We start from the raw sequence: 14,445 nt of genomic DNA on the forward strand, positions 1-14,445 counted from the left end.
GGTGGAGTCAGTACAGTGGAAGACAGCCTGGACAGTCTTGCCTAGCAGGGTGTAGTCAGTACAGTACAGTCGGAAGACGGCCTGGACAGTCTTGCCTAGCAGGGTGGAGTCAGTACAGTCAGAAGACAGCCTGGACAGTCTTGCCTAGCAGGGTGGAGTCAGTACAGTGGGAAGACAGCCTGGACAGTCTTGCCTAGCAGGGGGGAGTCAGTACAGTGGGAAGACAGCCTGGGCAGTCTTGCCTAGCAGGGTGGAGTCAGTACAGTAACAGTGGGAAGACAGCCTGGACAGTCTTGCCTAGCAGGGTGGAGTCAGTACAGTGGGAAGACAGCCTGGACAGTCTTGCCTAGCAGGGTGGAGTCAGTACAGTACAGTGGGAAGACAGCCTGGACAGTCTTGCCTAGCAGGGTGGAGTCAGTACAGTACAGTGGGAAGACAGCCTGGACAGTCTTGCCTAGCAGGGTGGAGTCAGTACATTGGGAAGACAGCCTGGGCAGTGTGGAGGGTGGAGTCAGTACAGTACAGTGGGAAGACAGCCTGGGCAGTCTTGCCTAGCAGGGTGGAGTCAGTACAGTGGGAAGACAGCCTGGACAGTCTTGCCTAGCAGGGTGGAGTCAGTACAGTGGGAAGACAGCCTGGACAGTCTTGCCTAGCAGGGTGGAGTTATTTCAGTACCACAGGAAGACAGCCTGGGCAGTCTTGCCTAGCAGGGTGGAGTTATTTCAGTACCACGGGAAGACAGCCTGGGCAGTCTTGCCTAGCAGGGTGGAGTCAGTACAGTGGGAAGACAGCCTGGACAGTCTTGCCTAGCAGGGTGGAGTCAGTACAGTGGGAAGACAGCCTGGACAGTCTTGCCTTGCAGGGTGGAGTCAGTACAGTGGGAAGACAGCCTGGACAGTCTTGCCTAGAAGGGTGGAGTCAGTACAGTAACAGTGGGAAGACAGCCTGGACAGTCTTGCCTAGCAGGGTGGAGTCAGTACAGTGGGAAGACAGCCTGGACAGTCTTGCCTAGCAGGGTGTAGTCAGTACAGTGGGAAGACAGCCTGGACAGTCTTGCCTAGCAGGGTGGAGTCAGTACAGTGGGAAGACAGCCTGGACAGTCTTGCCTAGCAGGGTGGAGTCATTACAGTACAGTGGGAAGACAGCCTGAACAGTCTTGCCTAGCAGGGTGGAGTCAGTACAATAACAATGGGAAGACAGCCTGGACAGTCTTGCCTAGCAGGGTGGATTCAGTACAGTGCAGTGGGAAGACAGCCTGGTCAGTCTTGCCTAGCAGGGTGGAGTCAGTACAGTGGGAAGACAGCCTGGGCAGTCTTGCCTAACAGGGTGCAGTCAGTACAGTGGGAAGACAGCCTGGGCAGTCTTGCGTAGCAGGGTGGAGTCAGTACAGTGGGAAGACAGCCTGGGCAGTCTTGCGTAGCAGGGTGGAGTCAATACAGTGGGAAGACAGCCTGGGCAGTCTTGCCTAGCAGGGTGGAGTCAGTACAGTGGGAAGACAGCCTGGGCAGTCTTGCCTAGCAGGGTAGAGTCAGTACAGTGGGAAGACAGCCTGGGCAGTCTTGCCTAGCAGGGTGGAGTCAGTACAGTAACAGTGGGAAGACAGCCTGGGCAGTCTTGCCTAGCCGGGTGGAGTCAGTACAGTACAGTGGGAAGACAGCCTGGGCAGTCTTGCCTAGCCGGGTGGAGTCAGTACAGTACAGTGGGAAGACAGCCTGGGCAGTCTTGCCTAGCAGGGTGGAGTCAGTACAGTAACAGTGGGAAGACAGCCTGGACAGTCTTGCCTAGCAGGGTGGAGTCAGTACAGTAACAGTGGGAAGACAGCCTGGGCAGTCTTGCCTAGCCGGGTGGAGTCAGTACAGTACAGTGGGAAGACAGCCTGGGCAGTCTTGCCTAGCAGGGTGGAGTCAGTACAGTAACAGTGGGAAGACAGCCTGGACAGTCTTGCCTAGCAGGGTGGAGTCAGTACAGTAACAGTGGGAAGACAGCCTGGACAGTCTTGCCTAGCAGGGTGGAGTCAGTACAGTAACAGTTGGAAGACAGCCTGGACAGTCTTGCCTAGCAGGGTGGAGTCCGTACAGTGGGAAGACAGCCTGGACAGTCTTGCCTAGTAGGGTGGAGTCAGTACAGTACAGTGGGAAGACAGCCTGGACAGTCTTGCCTAGCAGGGGGGAGTCAGTACCGTAGCCCTTGTGTAAAAACAGCAGATCTCGTAGGTTGTACCATGAATTATCCACTGAGTCCCTGCACCATTGAGAGAGGATAATTTACTCACTGCTTTAGTACACTCTGCCAACCCTGATGTCCTTGTCGTGTCTGAATCCTGGCTTAGGAAGGCCACCAAAATGTTGGAGATTTCCATACCCAACTATAACATTTTCCGTCAAGATAGAACTGCCAAAGGGGGAGGAGTTGCAGTCTACTGCAGAGAGAGCCTGCAAAGTAATGTCATACTTTCCAGGTCCATACCCAAACAGTTCGAACTACTAATTTAAAAAAATACTCTCTCCAGAAATAAGTCTCTCACTGTTGCCGCCTGCTACCGATCCCCCTCAGCTCCCAGCTGTGCCCTGGACACCATTTGTGAATTGATCGTCCCCCCCCATCTAGCTTCAGAGTTTGGGCAGTCCTACAATCTAAGCTAGATGCCCTCCAATCTCACACAAATCATCAAGGAACCCACCAGGTACAACCCTAAATCTGTAAACAAGGGCACCCTCATAGACGTTATCCTGACCAACTGGCCCTCCAAATACACCTCCACTGTCTTCAATCAGGATCTCAGCGATCACTGCCTCCTTGCCTGTATCCGCAGTCAAACGACCACCCCTCATCACTGTCAAACGCTCCCTAAAACACTTCTGCGAGCAGGCCTTTCTAATCGACCTGGCCCGGGTATCCTGGAAGGATATTGACCTCATCCCGTCAGTTGAGGATGCCTGGTCATTCTTTAAAAGTAACTTCCTCACCATCTTAGATAAGCATGCTCCGTTCAAAAAATGCAGAACGAAGAACAGAAATAGCCCTTGGTTCACTCCAGACCTGACTGCGCTTGACCAGCACAAAAACATCCTGTGGCGGACTGCAATAGCATCAAATAGGCCCCGAGATATGCGACTGTTCAGGGAAGTCAGGAACCAATACACGCAGTCAGTCAGGAAAGCAAAGGCCAGCCTTTTCAAGCAGAAATTTGCATCCTGTAGATCTAACTCCAAAAAGTTCTGGGACACTGTAAAATCCATGGAGAACAAAAGCACCTCCTCCCAGCTGCCCACTGCACTGAGGCTAGGTAACACGGTCACCACCAATAAATCCATGATAATCAAAAACTTCAACAAGCATTTCTCAACGGCTGGCCATGCCTTCCTCCTGGCTACTCCAACCTCAGCCAACAGCTCCGCCCCTCCCCGCAGCTACTCGCCAAGCCTCCCCAGCTTCTCCTTCACCCAAATCCAGATAGCAGATGTTCTGAAAGAGCCGCAAAACCTGGACCCGTACAAATCAGCTGGTCTTGACAATCTGGACCCTCTATTTCTGAAACTATCCGCCGCCATTGTCGCAACCCCTATTACCAGCCTGTTCAACCTCTCTTTCATATCGTCTGAGATCCCCAAGGATTGGAAAGCTGCCGCAGTCATCCCCCTCTTCAAAGGGGGAGACACCCTGGACCCAAACTGTTAAAGACCTATATCCATCCTGCCCTGCCTATCTAAGGTCTTCGAAAGCCAAGTCAACAAACAGATCACTGACCATTTCGAATCCCACCGTACCTTCTCCGCTGTGCAATCTGGTTTCCGAGCCGGTCACGGGTGCACCTCAGCCACGCTCAAGGGACTAAACGATATCATAACCGCCATCGATAAAAGACAGTACTGTGCAGCCGTCTTCATCGACCTGGCCAAGGCTTTCGACTCTGTCAATCACCATATTCTTATCGGCAGACTCAACAGCCTTAGTTTCTCAAATGACTGCCTCGCCTGGTTCACCAACTTCTTCTCAGACAGAGTTCAGTGTGTCAAATCGGAGGGCATGTTGTCCGGTCCTCTGGCAGTCTCTATGGGGGTGCCACAGGGTTCAATTCTTGGGCCGACTCTTTTCTCTGTATATATCAATGATGTTGCTCTTGCTGCGGGTGATTCCCTGATCCACCTCTACGCAGACGACACCATTCTGTATACTTCTGGCCCTTCCTTGGACACTGTGCTATCTAACCTCTAAACGAGCTTCAATGCCATACAACACTCCTTCCGTGGCCTCCAACTGCTCTTAAACGCTAGTAAAACCAAATGCATGCTTTTCAACCGTTCGCTGCCTGCACCCGCACGCCGGACTAGCATCACCACCCTTGATGGTTCCGACCTAGAATATGTGGACATCTATAAGTACCTAGGTGTCTGGCTAGACTGTAAACTCTCCTTCCAGACTCATATCAAACATCTCCAATCTAAAATCAAATCTAGTGTCGGCTTTCTATTCCGCAACAAAGCCTCCTTCACTCACGCCGCCAAACTTAACCTAGTAAAACTGACTATCCTACCGATCCTCGACTTCGGCGATGTCATCTACAAAATAGCTTCCAACACTCTACTCAGCAAACTGCAGTTTATCACAGTGCCATCCGTTTTGTTACTAAAGCACCTTACACCACCCACCACTGCGACCTGTATGCTCTAGTCGGCTGGCCCTCGCTACATATTCGTCGCCAGACCCACTGGCTCCAGGTCATTTACAAATCCATGCTAGGTAAAGCTCCGCCTTATCTCAGTTCACTGGTCACGATGGCAACACCCACCCGTAGCACGCGTTCCAGCAGGTGTATCTCACTGATCATCCCTAAAGCCAACACCTCATTTGGCTGCCTTTCCTTCCAGTTCTCTGCTGCCTGTGACGAACGAATTGCAAAAACCGCTGAAGTTGGAGACTTTTATCTCCCTCACCAACTTTAAACATCTGCTATCTGAGCAGTTAACCGATCGCTGCAGCTGTACATAGTCCATCGGTAAATAGCCCACCCAATTTACCTACCTCATCCCCATACTGTATTTATTTACTTTTCTGCTCTTTTGCACACCAGTATCTCTACCTGCACATGACCATCTGATCATTTATCACTCCGGTGTTAATCTGCAAAATTGTAATTATTCGCCTACCTCCTCATGCCTTTTGCACACAATGTAAATAGACTCTTTTTTAATTTTTTTCTACTGTTATTGACTTGTTTATTGTTTACTCCATGTGTAACTCTCTGTTGTTGTCTGTTCACACTGCTATGCTTTATCTTGGCCAGGTCGCAGTTGTAAATGAGAACTTGTTCTCAACTAGCCTACCTGTTTAAATAAAGGTGAAATAAAAAATAAATAAATAAATAGGGAGGCCTATTGATCAGTGTGGAATCAGATTGCCCCTTTCGTTGACAATCTGCTTTTGTGCTTCTCCATTTCCATCCACACACACACACTCAGACACTCACACTCTGCTAGCTCTGTGAAATATTATCTGAGGGGGTTGGCAAGAGATGATGCGTCTATCAGGAGTCTCTCCATCACAGGATTTGAACAGAGTGAACACAGTGTGATATGCTTACTGCAGCCTCCACAGAAATTAAACTGACAGAGGCCTTGTCGGAAGAAAAGCTCATCAATATATTATGGAAGTTTATCAACGTTGATCACGGTTCTGTGGGTTTTGATTTACATTTGGGTTGAAAGGAAGGGGGTCTGATCTAAAGCGGGTGACCTTGCAGCATCAACGGGAATGTAAAGTAGATCAACAGAACTACTGCATTCTCAGTATAATGTCTCTAGAGAGTTCTCAACGAGATGTTGACTTGGTTAGTAGAGGTCAATGTAGAAAAGCAGAAAATAGATCTGGACTCTGTAGTTGTGGAGATGTTGACTTGGTTAGTAGAGGTCAATATAGAAAAGCAGAAAATAGATCTTGACTCTGTAGTTGTGGAGATGTTGACTTGGTTAGTAGAGGTCAATATAGAAAAGCAGAAAATAGACCTGAACTCTGTAGTTGTGGAGATGTTGACTTGGTTAGTAGAGGTCAATATAGAAAAGCAGAAAATAGACCTGGACTCTGTAGTTGTGGAGATGTTGGTGTGTTGAAGTATTTAGACAGCCCTTGCCTTTTTCCACATTTTGTTACGTTGCCGCCTTATTTTAAAATTGTTTCAATTGTTTTTTTCCTCCTCAATCGACACACAATATCCCTTAATGGCAAAGCAAAAATAGGTTTTTAGACATTTTAGAAAATGTACCTAAGTATTCAGACCCTTTACTCAGTACATTGCTAAAGCACCTTTGGCAGCGATTACAGCCTCAACTCTTCTTGGGTATGACACTACAAGCTTGGCACACCTGTATTTGGGGGGTTTCTCCCATTCTTCTCTGTAGATCCTCTCAAGCTCTGTCAGGTTGGATTCCTGCGTTGTCTTGGCTGTGTGTCTGAGGTCCTGAGCTGTCTGTAGCAGGTTTTCGTCACGGATATCTCTGCTCCGTTCATCTATCCCTCGATCCTGACTAATCTCTCAGTCCCTGCCACTGAAAAATGTCCCCACAGCATGATGCTGCCACCACCATGCTTCATCTTAGAGATGGTGCCAGGTTTCCTCAAGACGTGGCGCTTGGCAGAGATGGTTGTCCTTCTGGAAGGTTCTCCCATCTCCACAGAGGAACTCTAGATCTCTGTCAGAGTGACCATCGTGTTCTTGTTCACCTCCATGACCAAGCCCTTTCCCACCGATTGCTCAGTTTGGCATGGCGGCCAGCTCTAGGAAGAGTCTTGGTTGTTCTAAACTTTTTCCATTTAAGAATGATGGAGGCCACTGTGTTCTTGGGGACCTTCAATGCTGCAGAAATGTTTTGGTACCCTTCCCCAGATCTGTGCCTCGACAATCCTGTCTCGGAGCTCTACAGACAATTCCATCCACCTCATGGCTTGGTTTTTGCTCTGATATGTACAGTCAGCTCTGGGACCTGAAATAGACAGGTCTCTCTAAATCATGTCCAATCAATTGAATTTACAACAGATGGTACCCAAACAAGTCGTAGAAAAATCTCAAGGATGATCAACGGAAACAGGATGCACCGGAGCTCAAATTAGTCTCATTGTGAAGGGTCTGAATACTTATGTAAATAAGATTTGTATTTGTAATACATTTGCAAAAATGTATAAAAACCTGTTTTTGCTTTGTCTTTATTGGGTATTGTGTGTAGATTGAGGATTTTTTCTATTTCATCACTTTTAGAATAAGGCTGTAACGTAACAAAATGTGGGAACAGGGAAGGTGTCTGAATACTCTCCCGACTGCACTGTGGCTTTACATTAAAGTACTTGTGTATGCGGTGCACCCTCATCAAAGTCTGTTGCCTCTCATCTTGTGCGTGTTCTTCCCTCCAGCCTCCCCATGCGGTGAAGCTGCTGTCTGTCCTGAGGAGCATGGCCCACCGGAACGGACCTGACTCCTTCTTCAGCTTCCCAGGGAAGAGTGCTGCTGTGAGTACAGTGACAACTCAATACACCTCCACATGTATACCGGAGTCTGACTGATCGTTAGAAGACAGTGTAGTACTCACCACCCAACTAGACTACAGTCTGACGCTACACCTGTTACGACACTATTCCCCTAAGCACTGTTCAAGTAGTGCACTATGTAAGGTAAAAGTTGTGTCAGACTTGTAGTGACTGGTATGAGTCTCGGTGAACACAGTGTCTACGGTAAGGTAGTGGTATTTACAGCACCTCTGGATAGCTTCTAAAGGGGCTACATCCTCTTGTGCTCGACTTCCCACATGATCCAAGGCCGGACGCATTAGCAATAACTAAGATAATGCATCCTGAATTGCCTATAAGCTCTGACCCAGCACACATCTTGGCTTCTATATCCTATAATGCCAAGGTTTACCAACCATATGTAGCTTGGGTCATACTGTGTTTCTGTGTGTGTTGAATAAGCAGCATGGGAAGAGAGGAGGCGCACAGATGCTAGCTAATCTTCCTCTGTTCTCCTTCTCCTCCCTTCATTCTAATGCTCCTAGCAGTCTTCCCTCTGTTCTCCTCCTCCCTTCATTCTAATGCTCCTAGCAGTCTTCTCTGTTCTTCTCCTCTGTTCATTCTAATGCTCCTAGCCGTCTCTGTTCTTCTTCTCAGTCCTTCATTCTAATGCTCCTAGCAGTCTTCCCTCTGTTCTCCTTCTCCTCCCTTCATTCTAATGCTCCTATCAGTCTTCCCTCTGTTCTTCTCCTCCCTTCATTCTAATGCTCCTAGCAGTCTTCCCTCTGTTCTCCTCCTCCCTTCATTCTAATGCTCCTAGCAGTCTTCCCTGTTCTTCTCCTCTGTTCATTCTAATGCTCCTAGCCGTCTCTGTTCTTCTTCTCAGTCCTTCATTCTAATGCTCCTAGCAGTCTTCCCTCTGTTCTTCTCCTCCCTTCATTCTAATGCTCCTAGCTGTCTTCCCTCTGTTCTTCTCAGTCCTTCATTCTAATGCTCCTAGCCGTCTTCCCTCTGTTCTTCTCCTCTCTTCACTCTAATGCTCCTAGCCGTCTTCCCTCTGTTCTTCTCCTCCCTTCATTCTAATGCTCCTAGCAGTCTTCCCTCTGTTCTTCTCCTCCCTTCATTCTAATGCTCCTAGTAGTCTTCCCTGTTCTTCTCCTCTCTTCATTCTAATGCTCCTAGCAGTATTTCCTCTGTTCCCCTCCTCCCTTCATTCTAATGCTCCTAGCAGTCTTCCTCTGTTCTTCTTCTCCCTTCATTCTAATGCTCCTATCAGTCTTCCCTCTGTTCTTCTCCTCCCTTCATTCTAATGCTCCTAGCAGTCTTCCTCTGTTCTTCTCCTCTCTTCATTCTAATGCTCCTAGCAGTCTTCCTCTGTTCTTCTTCTCCCTTCATTCTAATGCTCCTAGCCGTCTCCGAACTCATTCTCACCCCTTCCTTCTTATAGCAGCAATCCCTAAGCTGCTTTTTCCAATACCTTTTTTTATCTATCCAGCCATTCAGCCAGCCATGTGATTTAGTGAGTGAAAGTATAACATATAAGTCCCCTGGGAATGTTCTGTTATACCCCTCTCTTTCTCTTAAAATAGAGCAGTTTTATAATACACTTCCTGGTATCAATGGGTTTAAAAGTGTGGACTTAGCTTCACTAACTCAGTTAAGATGCTCTTGCTGACGTCTTCAAGGTAATGAAGGATGACAACTTATCAGACGTAGTCCCAGCTATGATCTCATACAATGGGGGAAAAAGTATTTAGTCAGCCACCAATTGTGCAAGTTCTCCCACTTAAAAAGATGAGAGGCCTGTAATTTTCATCATAGGTACACTTCAACTATGACAGACAAAATGAGAAAAAAAATCCAGAAAATCACATTGTAGGATTTTTTTATTAATTATTTTGCAAATTATGGTGGAAAATAAGTATTTGGTCAATAACACGAGTTTATCTCAATACTTTGTTATATACCCTTGGTTGGCAACGACAGAGGTCAAATGTTTTCTGTAAGTCTTCACAAGGTTTTCACACACTGTTGCTGGTATTTTGGCCCATTCCTCCATGCAGATCTCCTCTAGAGCAGTGATGTTTTGGGGCTGTTGCTGGGCAAAATGGACTTTCAACTCCCTCCAAAGATTTTCTATGGGGTTGAGATCTGGAGACTGGCTAGACCACTCCAGGACCTTGAAATGCTTCTTACAAATCCACTCCTTCGTTGCCTGGGCGGTGTGTTTGGGATCATTGTCATGCTGAAAGACCCAGCCACGTTTCATATTCAATGCCCTTGCTGATGGTAGGCTTTGTTACTTTGGTCCCAGCTCTCTGCAGGTCATTCACTAGGTCCCCCCGTGTGGTTCTGGGATTTTTGCTCACCGTTCTTGTGATAATTTTGACCCCACGGGGTGAGATCTTGCGTGGAGCCCCAGATCGAGGGAGATTATCAGTGGTCTTGTATGTCTTCCATTTCCTAATAATTGCTCCCACAGTTGATTTCTTCAAACCAAGCTGCTTACCTATTGCAGATTCAGTCTTCCCAACCTGGTACAGGTCTACAATTTTGTTTCTGGTGTCCTTTGACAGCTCTTTGGTCTTGGCCATAGTGGAGTTTGGAGTGTGACTGTTTGAGGTTGTGGATAGGTGTCTTTTATACTGATAAGTTCAAACAGGTGCCATTAATACAGGTAATGAGTGGAGGACAGAGGAGCCTCTTAAAGAAGAAGTTACAGGACTGCGAGAGCCAGAAATCTTGCTTGTTTGTAGGTGACCAAATACTTATTTTCCACCATAATTTGCAAATAAATGTTTCCGTTTTCATGAAGGACGACGTCATAGCCTTATGTATGCTACGTTTTAACTGTGTATGTCCTTCTAGGACCTTTACCCTTCACTATTTTCTCAATGAGTCTCACCTGAATGCTGTCTTCACCTGTATGTGGCCATGGTACATTTGACTGTACAGTACCTGGGCTAGATAATCATGTCTGCTCACATTTTGTCTTTCAATAGCTGTCTGGAACACTCACATTGTATGTAGAGACAGAGTGTGTGTGTGCACTGTATGTCTCTGTGTACCCTTCCATTGCCATGGTAACGGTGCCCTTTGGTGAGGGTGAGCTCTGGGCCGCCATAAGAGGGTCTGTGATTGGTGTGTGTGCAGTGGAGACTGAGCACGAAGCGCACGTCTTCCCCTTGCTGTGAATCTGGCTAATGAGGCAGGAAGCCCTCTGGATAGACACACACATGAACAACTCCATCCCTTCCTTCTTGGACCCACTGTAGTCTTGGTCACACTACTCACTATCCTATTTCTAAAACATTCTTTCTCAACTCATTGAGCTCACCGTTTGTCTCCTCACAGGCTATAGCTCTGCCCCCTATAGCCAAATGGCCGTACCAGAGTGGATTCACCTTCCACACGTGGCTCCGCATGGATCCAATCAACAACATCAATGTTGACAAGGACAAGCCTTACCTGTACTGGTGAGTTACATGTTGGAGATCAGCTCGGCGACTGTAGACTGACTAGGAATCACCTTGCATCCTAAATGGCGAATCATTGTGATTTGTTGACCAGTCAGTCTGTAGCCACCGACTAATGTAGTCAGTCTCGTACACCCAGGCTAACACTGACACAACTTACTGCTGCTTGATCTGTTCTCTTTCTCTATGCAAATGATGTCTTTACTCATCTCCTGACTTGATACCCATGTATACATTTTGTATGGATAATCCGATATTATTCAGGTGTATTCAAATAGAATTTGGCTCATACCGTTGTTCCCTTTCTCTCTCTCTGTGTGTGTGTGTGTGTGTGTGTGTGTGTGTGTGTGTGTGTGTGTGTGTGTGTGTGTGTATACTGTATTTGCACGCCAAGGAAAGATATTTGATTTTTTTCCCCTTGTTCATCAAATTGTAGGATGACGTCATCCCCAAATTGTAAAAAAAAAACTGACATCAGAGAGAGACTTAATACACACACACACACACACACACACACACACACACTACCAGATGAAGTAGGCATACTCATGCAATGCCTCTCCCTCTCCGTTTCCATTTACCTCTCTCTCATCCTTCTCTCTCTCATCCTTCTCTCTTTCTCTCTCTTCTCTCCTCTTACTCTTTCCTCCCTCTCTCCTCTCTCCTCTCTCTCCTCTCTCTCTCCTCTTTCTCTCTCTCTCCCCTTACTCTTTCCTCTCTCCATTCTTCCCTCCCTCTCTCAGGGACAGTAAATCAGTGCCTCACTCGTTCCTATTTTCAGCCGATAATTAATTTCTGTCAAAAAATCTAATTGATGTGCCGGGATTTGGTCGGCCTTCTGTTTGGTGGGCCTTCTGAAAGTGATAACCAACCACACACAGCCAGCCAGCTAGAGGCAGAAAAGTCTGTAGTAAAACTCCTTCAGACTCTGCCCTTTTTAAAAAGAGATTAGTTCACTAAATCACACACAGCGACCGCCGGGGCCCCTGATCGCTCAGAACACAGACACCCACAAATGGGAATTTGTTGTGAAGTTGACAAATGATTGAGGCTTTCGCCATCTCTGTCTCTCCTCCGTTTTCAAAGTGTTTTTTAAATTTGTATGTTTGAATGATTTATTGGCAGGTTGACTTGTCTCTCTTGGTCTGCCCTTGAGTGTTAGACTGTGTTAAAGTGAGCCGTCACGCTCACTAACTGAAATCTGTTTTTTCTGTCTCTTTTCTTTTTCTTCCCTCTCTTCCTGTAGTTTTCGCACCAACAAAGGTCTGGGATACTCTGCACACTTTGTGGGCGGCTGTTTGATTGTGACCTCGTTAAAGTCCAAGGGGAAGGGATTCCAGCACTGTGTGAAATATGACTTCAAACCACAGAAGGTAGGCAGACGGCGAGGCCGGCCGACAGACAGACACAGTCCTGTGGGAGAGACGCACAAACCTAGCACTCATAAAACATAGAAACACGTGCTAAGTAGGACACACAAACATGTTCTCTTTCGCATAGGACACACAGAGAACAAATTGTACGCAGGCATAGTACACATACACTGCCCTCTCGTCTAGGCCCTTTGGGTTGAAGCATAGTCATTTGGCCCTTCCTCTGGGGGCCAGTAATGTCAGAGCAGAACAGTGAAAAAAGGATAGCAGGAACGAGAGAGAGGGATGATGTAATGGGGCACGACACACAGCCAGACCATAGCACCCAGACCCAGTCAAGCCCAACAGCATCTGTGAGATCCATGGTGCCCCTGGCCAATTAAAACTCCCCTTGTTATCCCCGGAGTGGAACAACGCTACTCTACTTCCTCCTCAGACTCAGAACCTCATTCTATCTTTAGGCCTCTGTATTCCACGGTCGGTCTTATCTCCCAAGCTGTCTGCCTGGTAACTCTAATAACCTATTTCACTGGATTCTTGCAATGTCTGACAGAAATCTGAGCAGCCGATGTAGGTGGGATTGTAGCCCAAGGGGTTTAGGAGCTGATCGGGCGATGTCCCATGTCTCCGAAGGGTAACTCTGTGAAGGCAGCCAGGAATGAGGCTAAAATTAAGTTGTTGTTTCAGTGGTACACTACGCAGCTAGGAATGAGGCTAAAATTAAGTTGTTGTTTCAGTGGTATATAATGACCAATGGTGGTTAAGTTGTTGTTGTTTCTGTGGTACATAATGGCCAATGGTGGTTAAGTTGTTGTTGTTTCAGTGGTACATAATTACCATTGGGGGTTAAGCTGTTGTTGTTTGTGGTACATAATGACCAATGGTGGTTAAGTTGTTGTTGTTTCAGTGGTACATAATGGCCAATGGTGGTTAAGTTGTTGTTGTTTCAGTGGTACGTAATGGCCAATGGTGGTTAAGTTGTTGTTTCAGTGGTACATAATTACCATTGGTGGTTAAGCTGTTGTTGTTTGTGGTACATAATGACCAATGGTGGTTAAGTTGTTGTTGTTTCAGTGGTACATAAGGGCCAATGGTGGTTAAGTTGTTGTTGTTTCAGTGGTACGTAATGACCATTGGTGGTTAAGCTGTTGTTGTTTCAGTGGTACGTAATGACCATTGGTGGTTAAGCTGTTGTTGTGTGTGGTACATAATGGCCAATGGTGGTTAAGTTGTTGTTGTTTCAATGGTACATAATGACCATTGGTGGTTACGTTGTTGTTTGTGGTACATAATTACCAATGGTGGTTAAGTTGTTGTTGTTTCAGTGGTACATAATGGCCAATGGTGGTAAGTTGTTGTTGTTTCAGTGGTACATGGTGGTACATGGTGACCATGGTGGTTAAGTTGTTGTTTGTCTTTCAGTGGTACATGGTGACCATGGTGGTTAAGTTGTTGTTGTTTCAGTGGTACATGGTGACCACGGCGGTTAAGTTGTTGTTGTTTCATTGGTACATAATGACCATAGGTGGTTAATCTGTTGTTGTTTGTGGTACATAATGACCAATGGTGGTTAAGTTGTTGTTTTTTCAGTGGTACATAATTACCATTTGGTGGTTAAGCTGTTGTTGTTTGTGGTACGTAATGACCAATGGTGGTTAAGTTGTTGTTGTTTCAGTGGTACATGGTGACCATGGTGGTTAAGTTGTTGTGTGTTGTTGTTTCAGTGGTACATGGTGGCCATGGTTGTTGTTGTTTCAGTGGTACATGATGACCATGGTGGTTAAGTTGTTGTGTGTTGTTGTTTCAGTGGTACATGGTGACCATGGTGGTTAAGCAATGCAGGTGTAGAAGCACGGTGGCTAGGAAAAACTCCCTAGAAAGGCCAAAACCTAGGAAGAAACCTAGAGAGGAACCAGGCTATGTGGGGTGGCCAGTCCTCTTCTGGCTGTGCCGGGTGGAGATTATAACAGAACATGGCCAAGATGTTCAAATGTTCGTAAATGACCAGCATGGTCGAATAATAATAAGGCAGAACAGTTTAAACTGGAGCAGCAGCACGGTCAGGTGGACTGGGGACAGCAAGGAGTCATCATGTCAGGTAT

The 14,445-nt window shown here is 46.8% G+C and overlaps 1 protein-coding gene across 6 annotated transcripts in view; it reads left to right on the forward strand.

The window, feature by feature from the left end:
• LOC139419013 (lipopolysaccharide-responsive and beige-like anchor protein) overlaps window positions 1–14,445 on the forward strand; it is a 313,075-nt gene that overhangs the window by 52,347 nt on the left and 246,283 nt on the right. For all 6 annotated transcript variants that reach the window (XM_071168828.1, XM_071168831.1, XM_071168830.1 and 3 more), the window contains exons 5-7: window positions 7,402–7,497; window positions 10,849–10,970; window positions 12,217–12,343. In XM_071168828.1, coding sequence (XP_071024929.1) covers window positions 7,402–7,497; window positions 10,849–10,970; window positions 12,217–12,343 — 345 coding nt within the window. The remainder of the gene's footprint in view (window positions 1–7,401; window positions 7,498–10,848; window positions 10,971–12,216; window positions 12,344–14,445) is intronic.

This window comes from Oncorhynchus clarkii, chromosome 10 (genome assembly GCF_045791955.1).
Source record: "Oncorhynchus clarkii lewisi isolate Uvic-CL-2024 chromosome 10, UVic_Ocla_1.0, whole genome shotgun sequence".
NCBI classification, from domain to species: domain Eukaryota; kingdom Metazoa; phylum Chordata; class Actinopteri; order Salmoniformes; family Salmonidae; genus Oncorhynchus; species Oncorhynchus clarkii.